At 36.1% G+C, this 27399-nt stretch overlaps 1 protein-coding gene across 15 annotated transcripts in view; it reads left to right on the top strand.

Moving 5' to 3' along the window:
* The window catches only part of PLEKHA5 (pleckstrin homology domain containing A5), a 170839-nt gene that overhangs the window by 138779 nt on the left and 4661 nt on the right, over window positions 1–27399 (top strand). For 4 of the 15 annotated variants that reach the window (XM_040595030.1, XM_040595027.1, XM_040595024.1 and 1 more), the window contains 14 exons: window positions 6111–6173; window positions 7360–7440; window positions 7575–7724; window positions 9150–9251; window positions 10312–10423; window positions 10671–10717; window positions 11632–11820; window positions 12376–12493; window positions 16360–16475; window positions 17818–18027; window positions 20756–20914; window positions 22244–22371; window positions 23176–23321; window positions 24452–24536. In XM_040595030.1, the coding sequence (XP_040450964.1) occupies window positions 6111–6173; window positions 7360–7440; window positions 7575–7724; window positions 9150–9251; window positions 10312–10423; window positions 10671–10717; window positions 11632–11820; window positions 12376–12493; window positions 16360–16475; window positions 17818–18027; window positions 20756–20914; window positions 22244–22371; window positions 23176–23321; window positions 24452–24536 (1706 nt within the window). Of the gene's footprint in view, window positions 1–127; window positions 209–6110; window positions 6174–7359; window positions 7441–7574; window positions 7725–9149; window positions 9252–10311; window positions 10424–10670; window positions 10718–11500; window positions 11549–11631; window positions 11821–12375; window positions 12494–16359; window positions 16476–17817; window positions 18028–20755; window positions 20915–22243; window positions 22372–23175; window positions 23322–24451; window positions 24557–27399 lie in introns of those variants that run through there. The other 11 variants (XM_040595029.1, XM_040595028.1, XM_040595032.1 and 8 more) reach the window with 7 other exon arrangements.

The following is a 27399-nucleotide window of genomic DNA, read 5'->3' as shown; positions in this document are numbered from 1 at the left end:
GATAAAATGTAATCTACTGCATTATTAGAAAAAATTAAAGTAGAGGCTATATTTTACAGTGTCGTCTTTCAAATCTAGCCATGCTGTAAACTGATGTTTGCTGTATGCTCCTCCTGATTTGAAATAGATGAAAGAGAATGAACCTTTAATCACCATGGTTCACACTATGATTGAGAACTCGGCGCTAAGACCGCAACTGTACCAGCAAGTAAGGTCTTGGATAGTGAATGAAATTGCTTTATCATCTGCGAAAATTTTCCTTAGTGACAGTTTTGGTTGTTCCTCAGATTTATTCATAACATTGGTGTTTCTCTTATTTGCTTTGGAAAACCACAAGTCATCCATGCTTTATAAAATGCTGCAATATCGTTAGCATGGCTTTTGCTGCGTTTTTGTTGTTAAGTATTAAATGTACACTTTTGAATTACTCTTTCTGTCTAGATGATTTAAGTAGTTGATGTTTTATGCAGGTGTCCAGTAAATTCATAAAATTTTCAATAAGCTTCCAACATTTGTCTTAGCATGATTCTCTGCAATTAGTGTTCAAAGGTGCTTCTTTCTTTTGACCACTACAAAAGCATGTGAGTGGCGTTTACCTGGTCATTTCTGGCAATTTTGTTTTGTTCTAGGAAGTGGATTTACAAGTTTTTGTTTGTACCTACCAAGCCTTTAGCCACTGGAGAAAGGAAGGATCAAAAATACTTTGATCTGGGGACTGTAAATCCAAAAGGCAGTGTCTGTTCATAAAGTCACAGCAGACTTAACCGTGCACACTTACAGAGTATCTAGCGATGGTTGTAAATGGTAAGATGGAAGAAGAATCAGAAATGTGAATGGAAATATTGTCTGTGAGTTGAGACCTGCATTAACTTATGAGCATGGCCAATACATATCTGTTGGCACTGCAGTCTTAGGGATACCGGTGCTTAATTGAGCAGCTGCTGTCACATCAGGGAATGTTTAAGAAGTTTCTAGCCTCAACTGCAACAAAGATGGTGTTCTTCTGTAAAGGACTATGATAATTTTGCAGCAGGTGAGGTGTGCAATTCTGGCTGCTAGTCACAAGGGAGTATCTGACCTGTTCCCTTACGCTTGCAATTATGCCCTTGTGAACCAAAATGACATAAAAAGGTTGCACAGGTTGAAGGAAAGGAGATGTTCTGCCGTGTAAAACAGTAATGTGGTAGTGGTTAATGCTTTGCCCTGTTTCTAAAAAAGTCTGCCTTAATGTCATGTTTCATTTTTTCTGGACGTCAGCTTCACATAGTAGATTGATTGTGATCCAGAAAAGTTGTAAGAAAAATTTCAGCTTTCCAAAGGAGGTTGGGTTGTGACTTTGATTTCGGGATCGTGCAATTTGTGCTCCTGTGTGTAAACTAGGAGCTTTAACTTGGAAACCTGAAGGAGCTGTTTGGGAGAGGAATGGGAGAAGTAAGGTGCCCTCAAGCCCTAGATGAAATTGTGTTTTCTCTTCCACCCCCCCACCCCACACCCCCAAGAAGCGTAGCTGTTACAATTTTTTGAAAGCAAATCAATTTTCTGTAATAGCGTATGTAAGACCAGTAAGTCAACATACCAAAACATGACCAAAGGTGCTTTGGAGGTGTCAGGGTAAACTAGCTCAGCTTCTAATACTCCTATAGACACACCTGCGGTATAGCTGTGGCTGGGCTCGTCTGCCCACTTATTTAAAGATACCAGAAAATTTCAGAGTGCTGTCGTGGCAAAGCATGCCATCAGCTAAGGTATTGCTACACAGCACTGCCTTCACCTTGTAGACGTACCTGCTGCTTCCGATTTGACACTGGATAAGCACCTTTTTTGACATTCTTGTCAAAGAAACAATGAAACCAACAGGTCATGAAGATTGAATAACCTTTTGTCACTGGGGATGTGGTTTCTTCAGGTCAGAGTTTTTGTGACATGTTGGCAGGCTTGGGCAGAAGATTTGCACAAGCTGGAGAACAGCAAGACTTTCTGCTTTCATGGATGAAGTTTCCGATATGAAATACTGTGTCAACTGATTTCCAGGAAAAGAGAAAAATACACTAAAAATTTCCCTACCTAAATCGTCTTCTAAACTTTTGTAATTGAAAACTAACCAGTTTAAAATTCTGGGAACCTATTTGAAGTTTAAACAACGTACACTTTTTTTTATTATTCCAATAAAAGAATATATATTTTTTGCTAGTCATCTTTCCCGATGCAGTTTTAAAACTATGTAAACAATTGGGAGAAGCCTCTGTGTAAGCAACTGAAACCCGTTTTGTTGTCAAGATGATAAACTAGTTTCTGATGACAGTAACTATTCCTGTGGGTACAAAGAAAGGAGGTTTCTTTGCTTCAATTTATCCAGTTAAGTTTTATGACTGTGCTCATTTAGAGTTAAGCAAAGGAAAGCAAGAAAAGCTTGTAATTAATTAAAAATTAAGGTGTCTTCCTGTTCACTTGTACTTTAGTAAAATAGCTAAAATACATACTATTTCTAATGTGTAATTTATAACACATTTTTGTGATTTGTTACATCTTCACAGTTATTTAAATCACTTTGACTTACATCAGTCTACAGACTGTACTGTAAATTTGCAAGTATAAGCCAGGACAATGATTCCATATATAAAGATGAGAAAAATGGAGACTTTTTACAGCCTGGACCCACCCATTTCTACCTTGTTTATGTTATTATTTCTTTCTAATGCTAGGTGAGGAGAGTTAATCTTCTTTTCTAAAGCAGTATATGATGATTTTAAAAAGTAGAATTATCCTCAGTTCCTCTTATGTGTGTGAGTTCCCTAAAAAGGGAAAAACATCTGAGCGCAACAACGTAACACCAAGTCTTTGCTTGGATTATTATTCTTAATATATTTAAAATGTATTAAAATAGTCCTTGGGTTTTTGCTCCTGTAAGGATAGGGAGATCTTGTTTATGGCTATTATTATTTTTTATTAATAATAATATTAATCTTAGTATTAATAGTATTATTGTTGCAGCTGCATGCATTTAAACTGTTATGCATGGTAGATTTTGAGATTTGTAGGTAGAAATATTTTTCAGGTCGTGTTACAAACACAGGATGATTGCATTTGAGCTAAAAATCTTTTATTTCCAATTTGTATTTGCAATGTTATCTGTCATGTTATGCACAATTAGAAGAGAATCTTGCTTACTGTGGGGTAAATGCCCGTTTGCCCTGCTTCCTGATTGTAAGAAGTACTTCAAAAAAGAAAAAAACAAAAAAAGCCTCTTGGAAGTCTGACTTTAACTTCGTGCTCCCCACAATATGTCTTAGATTGTCCTGTTTTAATTTCCTAAGTGCAGTATTTTGCAGAGGTGCTCAGTGTGCTCTCAGAGTGTGAAATTGCCTGCCATGTATTTGTTGAATCAAAATGGCTAGTGGAATCTGAAAATAGCTTATAAGGTAATGAAATAGTACTGTCACTGGAATGTTTTTAATCTTGACTGCTTAAATAGGTTTAACCCTTTATGTCTCAAGAGAGAGATTTGCCTAATCTGCATTTATTTGGAAAAAAAAATTCCTCTAAGGACATTTTATATTGTGTCCATTGTGGTAGATTTATCCACATCTGTGATTCATCTTGGCGTTTAATGGAGATGGGGACTGTACAGTAGCTAACAAATTGTTAAAACAAATTGTTTCTAACACAAAATGGAGATTCAATTAAGGTCACTGTAGCTTTTTACATGTAAGATACACGTTTGGCCAAGTTCTGTGTGTGTAGTTTGCATGTCAGGAATGGCAAGTTCTGTTTGTAGGTATTGAGGGTGTTGCTCCTGAATGTTTTGGAGCTGTGCAGTGTATTTCATCACATCAAGAGGGATGGAATTTTTTGTATTCGAGTAGGCAAATGTCGGGGGAAAGCGTAGAAGCCATCAGCAAGTCATGTCGTTGGTTCAGTAGGTGGCACTCTTGATCTGAAATTACTGTCCTGGTACAAGTATTTGTAGAAATGATTTGGTGAGAGAGGCGTTTGTTGAACGTGACATAAAATACATTTTGATAACTTGATCGTTGGAGCTGTTATAATGCATTTTCCAGGGTTATGAGGTTGTTAACCTTTCTTGTAATGTTTAATTGCATTTTGTCTACTGCTGTTCCTCTCATAATTCCAGTAGGATGCAATAGCATTCTGCACTTTTTGCCTTAAGCTGATATATAGATGTGCTGTGGAAAGAGAAGCTGCTGTTTTGTCGGAGACTGATTAAGTGTTTCATACTATTTTTAGAGGTTTTGTGCTCAGTCTACATATAAAATGTTGAAGTAGAAAAGTTGAAATGAAGTGGCTCTCCAGCAGTGCCTATTGTGGGAAACTAGTACTGCTGACAAAAGCAAGAAGTTGGCAGCAATTTTAAGTGTGGAAGGATTTTAATAAGAAGAATTAGCACGTGTATAGTGTTCCTTGAAAATGTGGTTTTCTTCTCTGAATACATAAAATATGTTCCTTTTAGGAGGTAGGCAGGGATAAGGATGCTGAATTGGCAAGCTGTGTTAAACTCAGCTATAATTAAGGGTGAAATGCAAAAAATAAAAAGTTCTCTTTTTAAAAAAATGTGTAAAAAAAAATACTGGCTTGAAAAAGTAACATGATATCTTTCCAGGCAAGCCATATAAAATGCTGAGCCATGTCTTGGGAAGTTGTATTTATCTAATAGGGTATAATCTTTGTTATGTAAAATCTTTATGTTGTGAAATATAACTAGATTTTCTCTCTAAGTTAAAGACATTTGGCCATGTTTATGAGTTGGTTTTTTTTAAATATTTCCATTCCTCATTTTTCTCTCATTGTGATAAAATCAACAGTTAAAAAACACAACTCTACAATATTAGGAGTTTAAATGGATATCTTAATTTTTGTGACATTCATGAGGTGCAAAAGTGCTGTGGCTTTTTTCATACTCCAACACTCATTTTCATAAAATGTCCATTTCAAAGAAAGTTCCTATGTGGTTTTAATACACTATACATACTTTTAAATTGTCACCAGGTGCATTTGCATGAGGTATGTGGACATAATGTCTTGAAATGAAACACTTAAGTGTGTTGAAGATTTATTGTTTGTTTGGAATGTTTGTCTGATTAACCCTTCCCTAGTCCTTGTATTTATAATTGTCCTTCAAAATGGACTTGTGTTTTTATAGTCTTTCTTGCACTATTGAGTCATGATGACCTAATTATGACAGATAGATGAAAGGAAAGCATCTATGTTGGGCCTCAATGCACGCATGTTCTTAATTAAATAGAACACTAAGGCTGATAGTGTTATGCTAATCCTAGCTGTATAGGGCATTAAGTAGTTACTTTGTGACAGTCCATTCTAAAATGGGAAGCTACCTTTTTTCATGTAAAATATTTTTAGATCTTGTTACTGGTCAGTTCAGAGTCTGAAAAAGTTAAGGACTTCATGTGGGGAGCTGTGTGAAAGTAGTTTGAGGATACCTTACATGCTAACTGGCATGGAGAGACAAGTTTGCCTAGATGCAAAGCTAAAATAGAAGGGCTTACTTTTATGGCATTTCTGGTAGTGCTGTTGGAGGGCAGGGAATCCATCTGAAAAAGCCGGTAGAAAGGTATTGGTGGCACTTATTGGGCATATGTCTAACAAGGTATTTTAGACGTATTTTGTATACTTTGGTCATTCTGTTCTGATTTCAGGTTCACATCAGAACATGCTCCTTGTGAATACACTTGACCTTAGTGGCCCTAGAGTGATTATTTCCAAGTGGAACGAGCCCCAGTATTTAGAATGTACATAAGAAAACTTACATAATGATGTGTAACTGTGTCTAGGTGTATTCTGGTAGCTTCATCTTTCTACATAATCCATGTTTGATTTAGTTGTGCATCTTTAAAAATCCAGTTTGCATTAGAAACATTGCCTATTAAGTTAATGCAACTTTCTACTGACAGTCTGCTTGACCTCCCATTTACTTATCTTCATTAATATATATTGGCTAAAATACATTGCTCAGTGTGGTATGTCTGACTGTCAAGCAAAAGCTGATTTCTGTATTAAAACTCTTAAGCTGAACAGTAGTTTCATTTTCATAGTCCAATTAAGTTGTTTTATGGCAATATTATTCTTCCTTATAGTTAACACAAGAAGAATGTAGGGGTACACTATACAAATATAGAACTGAAGAGCTGGATATTGATGTAAGTCATTTGTATTTCTTCTTCCTTGGAAATGCTGGTGTTTGTCTCTTTATTTTGGTAATAATTTTCCCCTTGACTTTTGGGTTTGAAATGCATTTCATATAGGTGATTACCAACAGAAATTGCTTTGTGGAATTGAGGGGCATAAGACTCTTTTTGTAATAAGCTTCTAACTTGCAGGAAGCATTAAATTTAAATTTTGAGTATTGTATGTGTTCAAAAGTTAATTGCTTCTAGAAAAGAATTAATTACTTTAGAAGGGAAAAACTCTGCACCTGTAGCTCACTTATAAGCATGAGATGTAATTTCTCAGGAGACAGGACTGTGCTCCAAAACTGCAATTTGGCATGGGTAGTTACCACTGAGAGTATTGGGTTGCTAGTTAGTAAAGAAAAGGGACTTGGTGTAAAATTGGTGGTGAAAAATACACACATATCATCCTACTGTATATGCATACATATGCATGTCTAGTCATGCTTGCACAATGCAACTAAGAGTAGACATAAAGATGTAAGGGATATTATTTTAAGAGTTAAAAAGAAAGCAGTCTTCTAATGTTATCTTAGAGTTAAAAAATCAGAGCAGCACAAACTGAACCAAAAACTTTGTTCCAATAGAAAAGTCAACTGTTTCAAATTGGTTAGAGTGCCCTGAACGGTTATTTGCTCAAACTGGAGCTGGAATGGAACAGTGTTAGTCATAGCCAAGCGTCAGTCACAGCTAAAACAGAGCAGAGCATTGACAGTAACTAGTTTATGGTAGTAGTTAGTTAAGGTACTACTTAGTACTAGTAGCTAACTATTAAAAACTACCACCTGAGATAAACCATGGGAAAGCCTGTGAATGTATATAATATTCTTTATTATACTGAGAAATACGGAAATTGTAGCAGTTTTCAATACTTCTTCTTAAGTTGTAAAGATTTATCTCTAGACTCATAAATTATAAGTTTTGAACCATGCTGTTTGAAGTTATAATATATAATAACACTTATTTCATAGTATCTTAAGAGGGTTTCTTAAGGTAAATTTAAAAATGCAAGACTGCCTTCATAGTTTTAGAATTCATATTTTGTGGTAATAATTTTTTATATAGATTCGTGAAATGATTTGATCAAGTTACATTTTGATTACTGAAGATGTTAAAAATGAAATCCTAATTGCAAAAATTTTCTGTTATGTATTAGGCTAAGCTTAGCCGTTTATGTGAACAAGAGAAAGTTGTACAAGCACTGGAGGAGAAGCTTCAACAGCTGCACAAGGAGAAAGTAGGACAATTGTATTTATTACCTAAAGTGGATGTTATTTTACATGCTTATTATCAGAACATTGATAACTGAAATAACACTAAAATCAGCGCAATGATGCAGAACATTAAAAATAATTCTTTTTATTATAATAGTACACGCTTGAGCAAGCTTTGCTATCAGCAAGTCAGGAGATAGAAATGAATGCAGATAATCCCGCAGCCATACAGAGCGTAGTCTTACAGAGAGATGACTTGCAGAACGGACTGCTTAGCACTTGTCGAGAAGTATCGCGAGCTACTGCAGTAAGTAATATGTTCTTGCCAGTAAAACTCAATGAAGTGTTAAACGATTATCTTCATGTTCATATCTTTAATGGGGTTGACTTTGGTTATTTTTCATTATGTTCCAATAAAACTCAGTTGTCTTTTACTTGCTTGGTTTTTTGTCAAAGGCAGCTGGAAAATGATCTTTTCACTGTATTCATTGAGTAGTGTTTCTTTCTTTTTTTTTTTTTTTTCCCCTGGACAGGAATAAGTGCATACTGACTTTAATTGGTGTGGTAACTTTCATATTTAAAATATGAAAAATTGATTACAAAAGTAGTGAATAATGCAAATAAGCTATTTTATGTGATGGCAATGTATTAGCAAGCAAAAACTTTCAGATATTCAATCAGATAGGTGACTTATTTTAAGCAAAAGCAGCCGCAGGATGAAAAGTATAAAAGATTATACTGTCATGGTCTCTCTTAATACTGGGCCATTATATTTAAGTGATCTTTCCAGCTACACACTTTAAAAGAAAACTTAGCAATTCCTTTTCATTCCTTTTTTTTTTTTTTTATGTACTGTCCTTTTCCACTTCGTGATGGTTTCTATACTGAAGTGAGAAGGCAAAGAATCATTTTTGCCTACTTATATATATATGTATCCAAAAAGGTATTTCTGTGCAAATTCCAGTGGTTATGAAGTAGGCCTTGAAATACTGGGTTTAGTCGGAATGTTAGATTATGTTGCGAAAGGAATTGATTGGGCAAAGAAAAGGGAATTTGGAGAAAGGAAATCTTCAAGATATACTTTTCCTCATTCACTTATTAATTTATGCTAAATTGAGTAAATTGCTTGATGAAGGCTTCAAAAGTGAGGTGGCAGAGCTGACCTCAAAGATGATTTTCTTTTTGCACCTTCTCCCTTCTGGTGCTTTACATACATAGGTACTGGTGTACTAGCAGGACTGGGGCATTCACCGGTAACCTTATAGGCTGGGTTGGGAGACTTATATTTGTCTTGCATATAATACATTATATATATAAATGCACATGCTGTGTACTCACATATATGTATTCTATGTGATAAAAGAGACAAATTTGCATCCATTTTTGTGGGTTTTCTTCTTCTATGGAAGGATGGCTTAAGACCCACATGCCTGCCAACTATAAAGATGTATTCTGAAGATTTTACCCTTGCCTGTCTTTTCTGTTTGTGAAAAGACAAAGTGCTGTTTGTTTGAATTCCATTCTGTATCATTAGAAAATCAAGAAGCTGTTTAAACATTGCATTCTCAAAAATACATACTTATTTATTGCTGATATGTATTTATGCATTACTTCCTGAAGTTTCATGCCACTGAATAAAGAAAATAAATACACCTTTCTTTTCTTTTTTTTTTTTTTTTTTTTTTTTACTTGAGTGTGCATCTGTAATTCTTTACTTTTTTTATATACTTAGGAACTGGAAAGAGCTTGGAGAGAATATGATAAATTGGAGTATGATGTAACTGTAACAAGGAACCACATGCAGGAGCAACTTGATCGCCTTGGAGAAATTCAGGTGGCATAGGTCTTAAAGTACACTTGAGTCATTCATTTTCTGATTTTGTTTAAAAACTACACAAATGAAAAAAAAGGGGGACATATGGTGCATTAACGTACAAGGTATAAAAAGAAATTAAAAATGTGTAGGTTCTGAGGTCTGTTTTTTCCTGGTGTTTTTTGAAGCTGCAGCACTGGGCTTCCAGTGTCTGGAAGCATCCTCTTTCTGTTTCAGTGATGGGGTCCGAAAAGGGGTAGTTTTCTCAGCCCTTAATTGCTGTAACAGTCACAGTAAATCTTCACACAGATCCTTCCATTTACTGAATTTTAAAAAATATAATTAAATCATTGTATCAAAATAAATTACAATAAAAAAGATTCTAGGCATTGCTTTGGGTCTTGCATGTGAAGAGTTCTGATGTGTATCTTCTTACCTCTGCCAAGCTGTGGAGGAATTGGACAGACGCCGACAGACAGAGGTTATCTGGACCAGGCAGACAGGTGTGGTCCGTGCTGGGAGGCGTTAGAGGCTGTTTGCTCCAGGGATTAATTTTCTATGCAGCTATGAAAGGGAGATTACAAGAAAGCCCAAGAGCTGAGAAATTAGTGTTATGCACTCCAAAGCATGCATGACCACAAATGCAAATAGGCCTACGGTTTATGTGCCAGTATGCAAACACCATGTTCATTTCCACCTAAGTTAGGGTTGGAACTGACAAATCGTTTTCTTTCATTGTATGTAGACCTCCTGTGCAAAGTATGCTTGGATTTTCTTTGGAGACAGTAGATACAGCTCTATTCTTAAGTGGAATCTGAACTAGCAAATTGCTGTCAAATTAACTAACACATTATGAAATTAATTTTGGGGATTTGTTTTATGAAAATCCTTTTTGTTTCTGACAATATTTGAATGTTCCACTTTTACAGTAAAGGACAGTGCCTGTCATTACTGCATTCAATTTCCTTCATTGGGAAAGAATATGGCAGGGCAGTCTAAAGAAAGGAAAAGGTTTTCTGTTTTTTTCCACTTCCAGTGTATGCTAACGTATTGCCTATATATGCTGTTTATCTATTGGCAGACTGAGTCAGCAGGGATACAGCGTGCTCAGATTCAGAAGGAACTGTGGAGAATTCAAGATGTCATGGAGGGTTTAAGTAAACATAAACAGCAGAGAAGCTCTTCAGAGGCAGGTAAACCAATGTGTTTTTATCTTACAGGAAGTGAGACTGGATGATACATGTTTTTGAAGGATAAGCTCCGTAGTTGCTTTTGTATGCTTGAAAAAATGGTACAATTGCTGAGAAAAGAAGAGAGTAATCTATTTGAAGTTGATGCTTTGTGTATTTATTTGATACCAACAGGTTATTGTTCATATTTTAAAAGCTGTCTATTGAAATCAAGTTTTCTCTTTCTTTCTGTGCTTTTCCCTTCAAACAGGTATCATGGGATCAAGGACGTTTTCAACTATTAAATATAAAAATGAGGTATGGTTTTAGTATATTTACCATCTTAACATCATTGGATTTCTTATATACCGATGATAAAAATGAACATTATCATAATTGTTTCAAGGATGTCTGAAGTATGTACTCAGTATGTTTCTGGGAAAATACTGCATTATGAATTAGTTTTGAAGACTTGGTATCTCCACTAGTAATTCTAACACTTTCATTTGTTCTATGTCTTTATATTCTCACCAGTACGTTTCTCTTTACCGTTTCTCACATTTTCCCCTCCCTAGGCTCTTACCCTAGAAATATAAACCCTGATTTATGGATTTGTTTTCTACCCACCACACTTTTCATGGGAAAAAATACATTGCTTTATATGTCTGTTCACATATTGAGCCTGGTTCTCAGATGGCCAGAGCACCCACAAGAACAGCTGAAATTGTGGGAGCTCCAAAATGTTTAATTCCTCTGAAAATCTGGCTGCAAGTTACAGTTTTAAAGGGACATTGTCATGGTTATCTATAGTGTATGCAATATATATTTGGCTTACAGAACTTTCTAGAAGTCTAATTTATCTGAAAATCTTTAAAAATATCTTGAATTTAATTTTTAAGAGGATGATTTAAAGTTCATACATATCCAGCAGAAAATGCAGGTGTTAGAATTAGAAAAAAAATTGATAAGTTGAATAATGAAACTGTTGAAATATTTCAGTCTAGGCGCTAGTAATTAAAAAGCGAACAAACAAAAAAACCCAAAACAAATAAACCCAAAGAAAATTAAACCTTTTTTTTTTTCTTTTCTTTTCTTTTTTAGTGTGACGTTGTCCCTTTAATTTCAAAATCTATAGCTGGTGTAGCTATGGTAATATATTTTTTCTTTTAAAGTTATAAATAATTGTAACAGGTGTGCACATCTAAATAAGGTGACTATTCTACAATCTTTAGGAAGAGGAAGTAGTCCCACCTCGTCCTCCACTCCCTCGGTCCTATGACTTTACAGAGCATCCTCCCATAATCCCCCCTCTGCCCAGTGATAGCAGCTCCTTGCTCTGTTATAGCAGGGGCCCAGTACATCTGCCAGAAGAAAAGAAGATTCACCAAGTTCAAGGATATCAGAGAAATGGATCTTATTGTGTAAGTGGCTTAAACTGCCACATTGTTCTTGAAGCATCCTCCTTCCTTTGCACAGTCACAGTTTTTATTTTGTCATCTGGCTACTTTTGTGTTGGTTTTACTTTTGTTTACTTAGCTTTATGTAAAGCTCCATCATTTGCTCTCCACATTTTCCTGTCATATACTCTACGCATATATATAATGTCTTAAGACTTAAATGCTTGTGTCAGAGTAGATTTCACAAACTTAGATTCTTCTACTCACAAGTTCTTAAAGTCTAGGCTTAGAATCAGTTTTTGCTGAAGCCTTCTACAAATTTGTTTCCTGCAGATTATCTAAAAGAAAAAAGTCCCCCGCATTTTTATGGCAATTTTTTTCTGTAATTTCTGAAAAGTCTGCAAATGTTATTAGTCAAATTAACTACAGAAGAATACTGCTTCAATAGCACACTTGAACAATGAAACATTGTCTTAAAGTGAGAGCAGAGTCATCACAAAATAACTGTTTTGAGTCTTAAGACATAAATGCTTTTACGAAAATGCCTGTTTATTCACCTCTTAATTTGTCGTTCCTCAGGGTCCTGATTATAGGCTTTATAAGAGTGAACCAGAGTTAACTACAGTAGCAGAAGTGGATGAGTCTAATGGTGAAGAAAAAACAGAACAAATTTCAGAATCAGAGTCTGCTGCTAAAGGTTTGTCCCCAGGCGTGGTGTTTACAACTTCTCAGCCTTTCTCACAAGGAATGCAAAGCTTTAACTGTGTTATAGAAGCTATATCATCTTTTGTACTTTTTGTAGTCTGTCCGTTTCTTAATATGATGAAACAGCTTCCACAATAAAATAATGATTTAATTATATGACGAGAAAGATTTCAGTCAGTTACACTGCAGAAAAATCAAACATTACACTCACCAACAACCCTGAAATCCTTATTGACACCATGTCTAATCACATCACTCACATTCCCCACACACCATTCCCTTGAACAATTACCCATTTTATGTTCTTGCCCTTGAACAATTACTCAGTTTTTGAATCAAGCTCCCGATGTTATGTTGCCGGAACGTCCAAAAAGGCAGCACCACAGAATTTTCAGGCTCTCATAAGGCAGGGAAACAATGTCTTTTTCTTTTTTTAATCTTGTAATTGTTGAATTGCCTTCTGTCCTCTGATATAATAGGAATAATGATCATGACCTCGGAGTGTACAGACAATAAAGGTCTTTGCAATTGCTAAATGCTTTAGATTCTTCTCTTCATCTAGCTTCCATAAAACCTACTAATTGCTTGGTAGAGTCTTTTACCAGGAAGTGCTTCTCAATTCTGTTTGTTAAAACACACAGAATTGTTTGTTAAAGGTGACTTCCGGAAAAGTAGCTTGAGCACCTCCCAAAACCACATTAAGAACTTTTACTAAAAGTGACTAAACTTACCCATTCATTTTTCACTGTAAAAGGTGATGTTTCCAGTGCCAGCAAGACCACTGCCTTCTGTTCTGGTAGTTTGACTAAGCATGCACATAGTAGGTTGGTGTAACAGTACTAGAATTTGACCAAGAGCTAATATCATGTAAGGGTATTATTTTCAGCAAATGGTAGTGGAGGTTTTTAAAACTAAGGTTAGCATATAGTTTGGGTGTAAACAATGTGCTCGGTGTAAGCTTGCACTTCCCAGGCAATTAGCCAATTCAAATTCACCATGGTATTTGCTGACATACAAGGTTCACTTAAGATACATGTTAAATTTCTTTTAACTTGTTGGTGAAAAATGCAAGGTTTAACCTGAGATTTGGTAATCATCAACCACCTAAATAGAGGAATTTGCCTTTCTGACAACATGCCTAGATTTTATTGACCTGTGGTGTTCCACATTATTTGTATTAATTTATGACAAGAGGGAAAGTAATTATCAAGATGTTATAAGAAAGCCTCTGCTGACTATATAAAGCAAACCAATACTTTCTGAGCACCCCAATCTACTTTCTATCTCCTTCTGTAAAGGCAGAAATAATTTTATTATGTCGATTTGTAGAAAACCAGTCCTCAGCAAAGGAAAGTTATAATACAAATTCCTCTAAAATAAATAATCTTCAGGGGTGAGGAAGAGAATAGCTGCAGTGGTAGCAAGCAGCGAGAGGCTTTTTATGTTCTTAAACAACAGAGCAAAGTGGGTTTATCATAGCTGCATTTTATCAACCTGTCTACACTTTTTGAGCATGTGAATTTTCTAACAGATATTTCTTGTTCTGGGCATTCACTTGTAGTAACAATCCCCATGCAGTAGGAAAAATATAAAAATTCCTGGTTGTTTGGGGTTTTTTATAGTGTGTATGCCACTACAACTATATGCTGGTTCACAAACATTTTTATGCCATTCTATCTTAACAGTTTATAAGCTGAAAAGGAAACAAAGGCAGCTCATCTCTGCAATTTTTCTTTCTTGCTGTTTTAAGAAGTCATACTTAAATGATGTAGTTTCCTATTGAGGGTGTTTCTAAAAACAAGTAAATTCAGAGGAAATTTAAAAAAAAATTTCTAGTTTATTGTGCACGTTGCTGTACCCAGACACTTCTCATGTCAGCCATTTCCCTCTTTTTTCAAATGTCAGCAATCAAAGAGAAATGTTTTAATGGGGATATGTAAAGTAACCCGTACAGCTGTCTGCAAACAGAGAAATATTTATGACCTGAGTGGTACATAAAGGTGACTCAAAAGGAAAATGGACTTTTGCTGTGTTTTATCCTTTTTATGTCTAAAGGACACCCAAACTGTTGCTTTATAGGTTTTGTTTTGAATGATGGATTTGGCATTCAAATACTTCTAGGCTGTTTTGTCAGACTGTCGAACAATTTGGAGAAAGAGTTGAGCCTTCACCAAGTCAATATAGCCTCTAAGATCTGTGCAACCTCAGGAAAAACAAATAGAAATAATTTGCGTATCAGAGAAGACATATCTGGTTTTTTAGGCAAAATCAGCAAGGAAACAGTATTTTCAATAGTTTGATTTCCTGCATGTATCAAGAAGCAAAAACAAAGCATGTGTTATGTAATTATATCTGTGTATTTTGGCAAGTTTTAACTTACTCCAATTTTCTGCCAGCTTAATAACATTTTGGCAGGGTTTCTCTAAAAAACTAGTGGTGGATATGACTACAAGAGGCCAAATATGTAGTGGACATCGGGACACAGAATATCCTCAGCTCCCAACCAGACAGTGCCTGGCTGCTGCAGTTCCCTGTCCCTAAGTGCATCGAGCTGCGAGGCTGAGGATATAGTCCCAGCTGTGCACAAGCACAGGCTCGGCTAACCACAACTGGTAACACAAACAGGTTTGAGTGGTGGTGTTACAGGCACCGTGTAAGCAAGACCAGCACTTGCGTGAAAATGGGGCAACACAAACAGCATGATCCTGTTCTCACTCGCCAGCTCACCAGGCTCAAAGCTTGCTAGCTGGTCTCATACATACATAGACATGAGCACGTGTGCACACACACACAAATGAGTCCCTCCAGCAGCTGAGTAGACCTATAGTATCTTCACCTGTCGACTGTCTGTACCTCTAACCTCTCCAGCATCTGAATCCTAGACCTAAAGGTCTCTTGAACAGCTGGCTCCCATGCCTTGTGTTTGATTTGCCATCCCGTCTTCCCTGAAGTTTGTTAGCATCTCAGAGACAAAAGGTTTGCCCTGGTTAGCAGGACCAGAGTTACGGTCCCTCTGGTAGCCAGCCCGCAGCCTTTCCTGCCTTTGGCTCCCAGACCTGTGATCTCTCGGTAGCTGTCTCCTACTCGCCAGCTAGCCTGGCCTGAGGATCAGTAGCATCTCTCACGCTCTCATACAGAAAAGGGAAGGCATACTCACATGCAAAATATTTTACAGAATAAAGTTTAATAAGAAGATAGGACAGAACGCAATACTGAGGCATGGGACTTGATCAGGCAAGCGTGCTGACGAACAGCTTGTTTATGCAAAGCTGGTGCCTTTTATTCCCCTTCCTCTCCGTTATTCCATGCCTGTTCTTTCCCATCCACCTTGCCCCCTCCCTATCACAGCCTTTGCTTCTTTCCAAATAAACATCCCACTCATAATTACTTTTTCTTCATTAGTCCTACTTTTGCTAAGTCTTGTATTTTGACACCGCTGTCTAGGTAAGCTTGGCTGTAAGTGGTAGCACTGATCTCTGCTGGCCTTGCAAACTCTAGTCCAGAAAAAGTCCCCAGTACGGCCATCCAATTAGCTGTGATGTTTGGCCATCTTTCATGTGATTCCCCCTTAAAGATCTGTGAAATCTTGCCATTCCACAAAGCGCTAATTTGTGTCTGTTTCTCACTGTTATTTTTATGTCCAACAGTTTCTCGTGCCATGTGCAACAGTTTCCCGCGTTCTGTTCAGCTGTGTAGCTAAACCTCAGGCCAGGGGCTACCCATCTGCCTGCATACATTAGCAGACTTGATAGGCATTCAAATCTTTGCTGTCTTTTGAAAAATAGTTTCCAAGGCTAACAACACGTATTTGGGCAATGTTTTGCATAGCACTTAGTATGTTGCTTTACTGTTCTGCAGGTTCACATTTTCCTGTGGGAGTTGTACCACCCAGGACCAAATCACCAACACCAGAGTCTTCAACAATCGCATCCTATGTCACTTTGAGGAAGAATAAGAAGATAGATCTAAGAACGGTACTTTAAGATAAACTTTGAACATTAATGAATAGTGATGTGTTAATTTCTAAGTTTAATTTCTGTAGTAAATTCAAAAGTGGTAGTTATCTTTGTAATTTTTTTTTTTTTCAAAAAATCACTGTCATAAAAATAAAATAATCAGATTAATGGAGACAGCTGCTGTAGAAAGAATGACAAAATGTAAAGCTCATGTATGTTAAACTGCATAGAGGCATTCAAACTGGGCAAGAACTGAATGGTAATGATAGATCTGCTAAGGTACTGAAGCTCAGGCTTGAGTTAAAAGGATATGAAGCATCTTAGGTGAAAACTTGAAGGACTTGTATTTGGCTTCTGGGGCCCTGCATAAAAAATACTGGCTTTTATTTATTTCATTACTAAGATGATTTGGGAAATACCTAAAGCAGCCAGAAAGCAAGCATACAGTAAGCAATATGTAGGTAATTAGCCTGCGATTTCAGTTTAGAGAGTCTGTAGTCTCTGGGTTGAAGACAGATGTCTACATGTAGTTGACACAAAAAAAGAGGAAAACTTTTGCCATAGTTACAGCATGAATAGAAAATGAAAAGTTGTAGGAAGAATGGGAGAGGAGAGAGAAACTCACAGGATGTTGACTGGAGAAAGCACACCGCTTTTCAGAAGTGAAATCAGTTACTGTGAATGTACTAAATGCAGCTGATTAGCCCCAAGGAAATTTTTTCCTGTCATACAAAATACAGACCTAAATGAAAAACAGTGAATTTCAAGAACAGAGTAGGTAAAGTGATGGTTGTTATTTTGGGAATAATATAATGCTTAGAATTACATATTTTTAAGTGGTGATAAATTTATTCTGTCTCAGCCTGCACTTGCCATTAAGTGATGCCCAGCTGCAGTTCTTGAAATAAAAAGGCAGAAATCACTATTAGATCAACTAGTATAAATGTCCTGGATCATTAAATTTTGATTATGTTTCTATCTCAGTCAAGTAACTTGTGTTTGCCTGTTGTATAATGTCTGGTAAATTGTTTCAGCTTAATAGGATGGCTTTGAGAGAGCATCTGCCCATTTTCCTAATGTTTATCATTGATGGTGGTAATGCCACTGTTCAAAAAAGCAAAGTATCCCTTCCTTTTATTTTGAATTTTGGTGTTCATTTATTAATGATTGGGGTTTGTACTTTCTTCACAGACATAGGAAAACGTTACTTGTGCACGATTTTTCTGCTTCTTAGTAAAATCTTTAGGTGATCTTTCTAATAAGCTAAACAGTTTAGAACCTTGTTTTTTTAAAACAAACACATATTTATGTGTGTGTGTATATATATATGTGTGTGTGTATATATATTCTTCCATTTAAGGAAAGACCAAGAAGTGCAGTGGAGCAGCTGTGTCTTGCAGAAAGCACACGGCCTCGAATGACTGTGGAGGAACAGATGGAAAGAATAAAGAGACACCAACAAGCTTGCCTGAGAGAGAAGAGAAAAGGACTCAATATTATTGGTGTTTCAGACCAGTCTCCTTCACAGAGTTTGTCGTTTGTCAGAGATAATCCATTCAAATTGGCACAGGTGGGTGCCACGTTATTCAAAAACTTTAATGTGTCCAATTAAAAAAGTTACAATATCGTTCTTTTTTTCAAAATCACATGATAGTATAGGTGTCAATTTGAGAGTGCTTGTATAGAGTAAAAGTCAGTTTTTTGCCAGCCACAAGAGGAGGGGAGATACCAATCTTCATGTTTATACCTAATGATAGTAGAAGTCACTTCTTTGTCTTTTTGTAAAATGAATAGTTCAAATCTACATATGTTTGATTATGCATTTTGATGTTTGTTAACAGGTTTTATTTTGTCAAATTTAGCAAACAACACGAAATGACAAGCTTTGTGACTAAAGGCAGTTTCGGGGAGAATCATGATTCAGTTGATGTGTAAATTATGAAGATTTTTCTGCCATATAATATATTCAAACATCTGTAACTTTTTTAGGTAGGAATGTATATTTATGATGATAGCTCTTAACTGGTGCTTTTTTGCTGTAGTTTTTGAGCCCGTAGATACATAAAAATAGAACACTTTTCACTCATTCTTAAACAGTTAAGGCAAAGAAGTGAGTTTATTTAAGGGTAAAGAGTGGGGAGAGAGGAGGAAGATATAACTGCTTGTCATTAGCCAGGAAATACTATCCTGAACACACATCCAAAAAAAAACCCACAAAACCAAACCCAGATTCAGGGTAGTGGATGTTAGACAACCTACTATTTTCTAAATGCTAGGAATGTTTCATTTTTCAATAGCTTAATCAAGGTCGGGGGGGAAGGGGGGTTGTTGGTTGTTTTGGGGGGATTTTTTTATGCTTCTGGCATACTTTTTTTTTTCCTTAGACCACATTGGTTTGTTGGACTTTTTTGGTTGGTTGGTTTTGGTTTGGTTTGTTGTTTTGTTTTTTTTTTTTTTACAGTGGCATGGAAATGCCACCTTCTATGTTTCATAGGCATTTTAAGATCTGATTTAACAGATTAAATGCATTGCACTTTTCAGTCACATATTTTCAGAGAAGTTTTAGGTTTGGTTGGGGATTTTTTGTTTTTTCTCTAAGCATGCTAAGCTGCCTTCAGAGCTATACAAAAGTTACTTTTCCTTCAACAACATTGGATCCCCAGGAGACACTGAATTAAAGTTTTGCCTTTGCATTAGAGCATCTGTATTTGGGCTCACATGAAGGCTAAACATGAAGTAGGCCTCTACAAAGATTTTTGTGATTAACACTGCCCCTTCTCAAGAAGGGGACATGCAAAGCAGAGCTTTACAGATGTTTCTTTGCGGTTTTTACAGAGGTGTTTGAGCTTTACCACTTTCCTATGGTATCATGTCATACCTCAAGGTGAGGAAACTGCAATCACGTATGTGTCATACCTGGTAAGCCAGGATGTTGGGAGCAGTGGGACAAGTGGCCAAATCCTCTGTGCCAGCACTACTTGCTATATAGAACGCAAAATAATTTTGTTCATGTCAGCATGTTCTTCAGCCTTCTGTGTGAAATCAGTGCTACGCGGATGAGAGGGGAAATTTATAGAATAAGTGAGAATATGTCTGAATTTAATATTTAGCTAGTAATCCATGCTACAGAATCACTTTTTCTGTCACAACTTTAATTCTTCCAGAATGCTGTTTGGCAAAAAGCCCCAAGATGAGGTATTACACTGTAGTAATAGCTCTTACTTTTTAAAGCTTAGTTTCTATGCCTATTGATTTTTATACAGAAAAATAATGCAATAGCATTAACTGCTGAAAGTCTTTTCAATTGGGATTTGTTTTTTTTTTAAGAATTGGAGAAAAAAAAAAAAAGATTTTATAAATGGCCTACTGTGTAATTTTTAAGTGATTACCAAAGTACAAAAGGAAGTAGTTTCACAATTGTTACTGTTTGGGACAAGTGTATGATATGGGTGCATTCTTCAGTTAGGAAAGTAAAGATTCATTTGTGAACTGACTTACATGGAATCTGCTTTTAACAGAGTGCGTGTGTTAAATCACAGGAATTCAGCCACAAGATTTACTACTTTCATGGCTCCTGTTTTTCTCAGCCCTAGTACTTAGTTTGGTGACGCTCATGTGAACCTCACCAGTTTGCTACACTGCCAACATCACATTTGCAGTTCACAATCTTAAGTCACCTCTGTCATCCTTCCTCAAACTTTTATGTCAAATTATTCTCTGTATAATGGGTTTGGTTTCTTTAAGTTGGTTTTTTTTTTTATTTTTTTAAGTATTATCCTCTGTCATTGTAAGATGCTGTGTTGTTCTCTGTTATAACAGGATAAGCTTGGAGGACATTCAAGGTAACTGGAGCAAGTGCATGCAGGTGCACTGAATTTTGTACTGACGGCAGATTTGTAGCCATCTTTTTCTTTTAATCGGGAAAAGCTATTTAAAAAAAAAAAATCAGTGCTTATGAGCTCAAATAAGAATGGTACTAAGCCTGTGTGTGACTAAGCTAAGTAGGAATGAAATTTCAGATGAAAAGGTGACTAATAGAAATGCTGGGGATTGGGGCAGAGTGCAGAAAGTACAGTCTTACAGGAAAAAATTTTTAGGTAGCCTGAACTGTTTTGAAAGGTACAAAAAATGAGAAAATCCTAAGTCTTTAACAATTTCCATTTTTCTTATTGCAGTGTGGTATACTTAAGGTTTTTTAAGCATTTGTTTTACCACAGTCAGAGGACAGTGCAAGACCCAGAACTGAGACTGTGATAGCTTTTATATGAATACACCTGTATATCAATTTTGTTCCACAGAATCGAAAAAAGGATGATACTGTATCTAGTAACATGAAGGAATTAGAGAGGACCAGTAAAGAAAATAATTTGAAACAAAATAATGGAAGTCCTGGAGAAGAAATAGCACAACTAAAACATGATGGAGAACAGGAACATAATTCAGGTTTTACTAAAGAGGTACTAAACTTTCCCTTGTTGAACTGTTCATCAGCCTGTCTTGCAGCACAAAAATACTTTGAGCCACAGACAGCAGTGTGTGGGAAATTGAGTCAGTTCCTTTTGCTTGGAAGATTAATTTTTCTTTTTGGATATTAATAATTTTGTGCTTCTCTATAGAATATTCTGTATCAGATCTGTCTATAGCTTTTATATATATATCTTTTCTATAGAGTTTTCTTGTCTATTATCTTCCTAAATTTCACTTTGCTTAACTTTTTCTGTACTGTCTTGATTGATTGGAAAATTACAAAATTATGGTCTTTACTACTTTGGAAACAAAACAAATACTCATGCATCTTTAAATAATAATCATTGATCTGTTCATTGATTAGAATATCGCAGTGTATTTTTTGACAGCAATTTAATACACTTTTTGTTCGGTTGACTGTAGTGCATCAAATCGTTTATAGAAAGCAGAATAAAGCTGACACAACAGTTCGTACATGGAAGTAGGCAGTAACTAGTTTGTGCTATTTGGTCACTGGATTGATTTCTGTCTGGAAATGCTTTCACTCACTTGGCAGTGAGTTACCTTGGTGTGTCTGATACTAAAGTGCCCTGAAGACTTGGCAAAAACAGGCTGACCGTGAAGAATAGATTACTGGAGTTGTTTCTACGTAATCATATCCTTCTTATATTTTAATATTTTAAAAAATTTTGTGTAGAGGGTTTTTTTTCTTCTTTTCTATCCATATTCTTTAATTAATCATGCTTTGCTTTTCCTTTTCGTCATTCATTTTTCCTCTTGTTTTCCTATTTTGTGTTAAGCGTTTCTAAAAATATGTCTGGAGAATGCTATAAAATCAAATAACATCTGTTGTTATTCTTTAAAAACATCTTCTGTTGAGAGTCTGTTGCTTTCTTATATATGCGGATCTTTTTAAGGGAAAATTATGTAATACACTTATATCGGTAGTATCTAATCATACCTGTAAGGGCAGTGTTCAGGCTTATCAGCAATATATTCCAGTAGCTGGAATCTCTGTTGGCATTGTGAAGAGAGGTATATCACGAAAAAATAGCCAGGCTGCAATCCAAACAGTTCAGATAAGTTCTGGAAGTTATTAAGCCAAGCCCTGCCCATTGGCTGTCGTATAAGTTTCAGGATAACTCTATTAACCTGAATGGTATTGATAAAAATTTCTTAAGTTATGTAATTCTGAGTTACTAAGTATACATGATGGCAAAATTTGTCTGTTAATAAAACTGTTTCCTGATACTGTATTTCTTATCTGCCACTTAGTATGTGTTACAGCTTTTTGTTTCATGATTTCAATTTTTTTATAGCTGACAAAAACTGGTGATCTTTTATCAGATACACATGTTGTATCTGACTCAAAAGAAGTGAGTAATGAAGAGAAAGCAGAAAAGGAAAAGAAAAATAAATTGGAAGAAACACATGATGGTGATATAAGGTAAAAATAAAACAAGATGTTCAGAGGCTCTTTTAAACTTGCACATTGTATTTATTAGCTCATCGGATGAAGCAACTAATGAAATGCTGCTGTAAATACTTAAAAGGTATATATTTTTGAGTGGTTTTACATTCAAAGAAATCTAGTAAGAAACGTAACGACTGCAGGGGTTCAGTAAGAGGTGATGAGTTGGTGGGTGAAGCAATGTTTATTTTCAAATAGTGCCCCAGTTATAAGGAGAATACATTAATAATCCTTGCTTTGGGATACAAAATGTGTTTAGTAATGCGAGTTCTGGCTTTGTATCGCTTTATTACGAAAGCTTCAGCCAGGGCTTCCTTAGCAAGCTCTTTACCACTGATATTTAGGAGATGACTAAACAGCTTTTTCTCTATCTCCTGCCTAACTTTTACTTCACTCTTTTGGAGCATTGCAGAATTAGAGAAATACTGTGACATGGATATTCCTCTTTAAGGATTTGTAACTTCAGTGTAAGTTGCACTGCAGATCCTAAGTGAGTTCTTACATTAGGTCATAACTTCTTCACAGCGCCCTTCAGCAAAATGGGTATCACGCAGTAGGAAACTGCATGAGTATGTAAAGGAAAGGAATTCAGTTTCCAAAAAAGTCTAACTTTACAAGGTAGAAGGGTTTCAAAATACATGTTTAATTTATATTACACAAACTTGAAAGTTGCAACTTTTTTTCTAACAAAAGAAAATTAAATTGTAACTCCTATACTTAGTGGTTAACACCTGAAATGAAGTTAGAGTGAGTTCTGAATGCTGTGCTTTTTTTAACCAGCTTGCAGAGTGTAACCACAGTTACAAACCACAAACCCAAAACCAGTTCAGAAGAAAGTGAAGTAGTTAGCATTCAAGAGCAAGAAGGGATTATGTCTTCATTTGAATTAGCAGCACAGTCTTCAAAAGGAAATCAGGCAACAGCAGGTATGGAAAAGAGTTTTGACTGAAGCACAGTTTATGTAAAACTTTATTTCATTTTGATTGTCTTTTGATGCTCTGAAACGCTTGTGAATGTAAAGTGCTGAGCTAGTCTAGATGTCAAGTGTATGGTTTTATAACATAGAGGAGAATATTTTCCCAGTGGACGACTACAGAAATTCCTTTTTTCTGAGGCTTTAATATAGATTTTATGGTTTTGTTTAATTCAGGGTATTAAATAAACTGTTGCCAGAAATTGAGTCATACTATAGTTGTTAGTTGGAGCAAATCCTTTCCTATTCATCTTGTAGAATGGCATCTCAATTCTGATTGTGTGTAGATTATTTACCTTCACCTCCTTGATAATGGATGACCCCAGGTATGCCCAAGATAGAGGAATCTTCGAGAGTTTCCGATATATCTAGCAGAATTTGAACTAGCAAGTAAAAGAGCCCAGTTTGGTCATGTTTTCAGGAGTACAAAAAAGCAGAAAACACTAGCTGACTGGTAAAAGGACGGGTGGGGTACTACTCTGCAAGAAGACGAGGCTGGAATAAAGCAAAATTGTTTGCAAAGAGAAAAAGAGGGGAGTGCGTAGGGGAGGATGAAGGAAGAAGATAGAATTTAAGATGTTTTTAGGTTATTTGGTGATGGGAATGGTTAAGCCAAAGGGTTCAATTTATGGATATAAAAGGTGACCTGGACCTTTGTAGTGCAGTCAGCAATCCTTTCTGTGACTTGATAATCAAAACCAGAACTTGTAAATACATTTTATAGCGCTTAGCAGAATAAAAAATGCTTAGTTAATCTGAACTGGGATAAAGGTGGGTCTGGAAGTATCACAACTAGTTAAATTTGACTTCACACACACACACCCTCTTTGCAACATAAATAACACATCAGCATTCATGTGTCCTTTGTTCGTTCCTTTGGTGTTCTACTAATCACTTATAGGCCTGAGTAATGATCTTTCCTGAGAACAGCTATGGTGTCCCTTGAAGTTGTGCTTATTGTGCTGATCAGATTTTAAGTCTTCACTTGTGTAACTTTCATTTGGTTCTGCTTATATTTATTATGGCTTGAAATCATGCATTCTGTAACTTGTATTTTTATTTATCTTGCTGTATGACTCGCAGTGAAAAGTTTGCCTTCTTCACCAGAATCGTCATTGTCACCAGCTCCATCTACACAGACACAGCTCACAGAAGGATCACATTTCATGTGTGTATAGTTACAGAGAAGTACGTCTTTTTTTCCCACCCCTCCTGCCATGTTCCTATTTTTCTAAGTATATGTAGTCTACTTATTTTTCTGAGAAACATCTGTAGACAATACTTGGCAAGACAAAGTTACCTGCAGTGTTGAATATCAACTAACCAGAAAACAAAACGAATACATGTATAGATTTACTTGCAAGTAATGTACTCTCTACCCAAGTACAAAGAGAAAGAACTAATTGGCTTATCAAGCACATTCTCCACAACTGGCAAGATAATAGCCCTTTGAATTACATGAGAGACCTAAGCTGTTAGAAAACAGACACCCAGTTAAGATACAGCATCAGTCTTCAGGTGCACATGAATCTTGATGCCTCAGTCTTGGTAATAGCAACTAGAGCTACATCTCTTAGTGATTCATAGGAGGGAATGGTCTAATGCCCTGAAGAGTTTATGGCTTAAGACGTAGATAACTGAGGCATGACACACAGGAATGGAAAAAGTGAAGGTGGAAGAAATGTAACAATTACAAAACTTTTTTCTTTCTATAGCGATAGCCCTACACAGCTTCTCTTCCCTTGTCATAGCAGGTGATTTATTTTATTTTTCTAGGAATCAAGTTAGAAAGCATGAGTTAAGCTATATTTAGAAGTTCCTACCTACTTAATGAATGGAAATGGAATTATAAGTCAGCATATTTGTTTATACAAGTGTTTAAAGAAATTAATAGGATACCAATGTGAATGCTTCAACACTTTACCAGCAATTAAATCAATCCACATCTCTTTGTTGTCAGGAAGTACCTGTTTAAATAAGCTTTCTACTAAAAAAATGAGCTTTGCTGCAATGGTAATATTAAATGCCATTGCCAATGTAACTTACGAAAAATTTAATATCAAGATGTTCGCAGTCATTTAGCATGAGGAGATCTGAAAATGCATTTTGTCATTCACTGTCCCAATCTCCATTGCCAAGCTTTTATCTTAGCAAAATTAGACTTAGTATTCATCATAGACACCTTTCTTGTATGAGCTATGGGCAATATATAATTTGTATTCTTAAAAAAAATATATATATATATCTTTTTCTGCTTTTGAGAGAGTGGAAAATGTCCTCTTCACGTTCAGTACTGCCGCTTGTGTTGCTGGTTTCCTGATGGTTGTGGTCTGTCATGATTAGATTTTGCTTGGACTTCTGTACTTTTATTGAAAAGTTTTATTACAGAACTATTTAAAAAAGATAAGTGGAACTATTCAGTTTTCCTGGAAATACTAATTTGCGTTAATGCTTTTCAGTTTCATTGTATAAATACATATGCATTTATCATGCATCTTCCTTTTTAAATAGGACAAACATTACCCTATCAACTCAGTTTCAGGTCAGTAGTGAAACTGAAACTGTGCTGCTGAGTTCTGTCCGTAGCCATAGCACGCCTGTCTTGAAAGGGGAAGCAACTTACAGCTTCAGTAGAAATTTATCACCAATGACACCAAGTTGCTTTCAGCTCTTGTCATCAGCTCAAATGATCAGATCAGCAAATTCTTTTTTTTTTTTTAAGGATTTATGCTAAATATGAGACTAGAAAAAGTGAAGCATTCCTATAGCGATCTGCTTTGCAACTTAATGCCCAGTCCTCGACATCCCACAGTGTGGTGTGTCCTCATAGGTAGTACTGCAGCTGTACCATTTCTGTGTTAAGTACAATTCTGCAAATAGGCTTTAATTGCTTGTGACGAAACGGTGCATCTGGGGTGGCATGTGTAGAACTGACGCTCTGCTTACACATGCCTCGCTATAATGAAGAAAAGATTCCAGAAGTTAAAATATATCCATTTTGGCTGTTTAGTATTTGAATTGTGTTGGAAAAAGCATTGAACTCTGCGCATATACATTCCGCACTTCTTTGCTGTTCCTGATGTCTCTGTTGGTTGTTTCCTAGGAGCTCCAAAACAAATTCGTGCCATGAGCTGGCCCTAGTATACACAGGAGATGTATGAAGCATACATAGTCTGCTTGCCTGCAGTATTTACGGCCTCGTACCTTTTGGGGCTGTATTCCAGTGCTTTGCTGAAAGATAGGTCTTTTAACGTGCAAGAGCTCAGATGCCAGAAATGCTATGCGGCAGAGGGAACTTCAGAGCTGTGGGATCAGCCCTGTTCATACGCAACCAAATTTTTCAGGCAGCATCTGGAAAATGTATGGTAGATTTCAAAGAATAATGAGGTAATACCTATATTTGGCTTTTATGGTCAATTAGTAAAATGATACTCTTGGCACGATGCCAGGGGAATTTGGTATAGGAAGTTGGTGGCACAGGATATTGTAGGGCTGAGGAAATTCACCCCATGAATACAAAGCTACTTTCTTTGTCATGGCTTTTGCTTTGCAGAGACAAATCTGGATCTGTACCACTAACATTATGTTTTAAGCCTTACATTTACACTGAGTAATGGAGAGATAATGAAATTTTATACAGCACCTGGTTTCAAAGCTCAGAAACGTTTTTACTAATGAACTGTTAAAAGCTATTTATAGAAGTCCTTTCAGCAGTTTCCAAAATACAGCAGGCTCTGGGTGGACCACTTGAACTTCAGAACACCTTACAGCTAGGCTGCCATGACAGGGTAGCAACTGAGTAATACTGCATTCCTCTTCAAATTGTGCCTGTTGTTTGCAAGAGCAATTAGGGTCTTTGTTATTATTACTGGTTTTATATAAAGAACGTTTGGAGATAGCCATGTATAACAAGATAAAACTCCCCGAATAAACAGACTTTCATACAAAGTTGTGTAAATTTGAGAGAAGCTCACTTTTGCTTCTTGCTGTTGAAGTATCGACAGCAGTATTATTCATCAGGAAAACTGATT

The sequence above is a fragment of the Falco naumanni genome, chromosome 5, assembly GCF_017639655.2.
Source record: "Falco naumanni isolate bFalNau1 chromosome 5, bFalNau1.pat, whole genome shotgun sequence".
In the NCBI taxonomy this organism is placed as follows: domain Eukaryota; kingdom Metazoa; phylum Chordata; class Aves; order Falconiformes; family Falconidae; genus Falco; species Falco naumanni.
The sequence above is the reverse complement of the archived record's forward strand: the minus strand, read 5'-3'. Positions and strand labels throughout refer to the sequence as shown.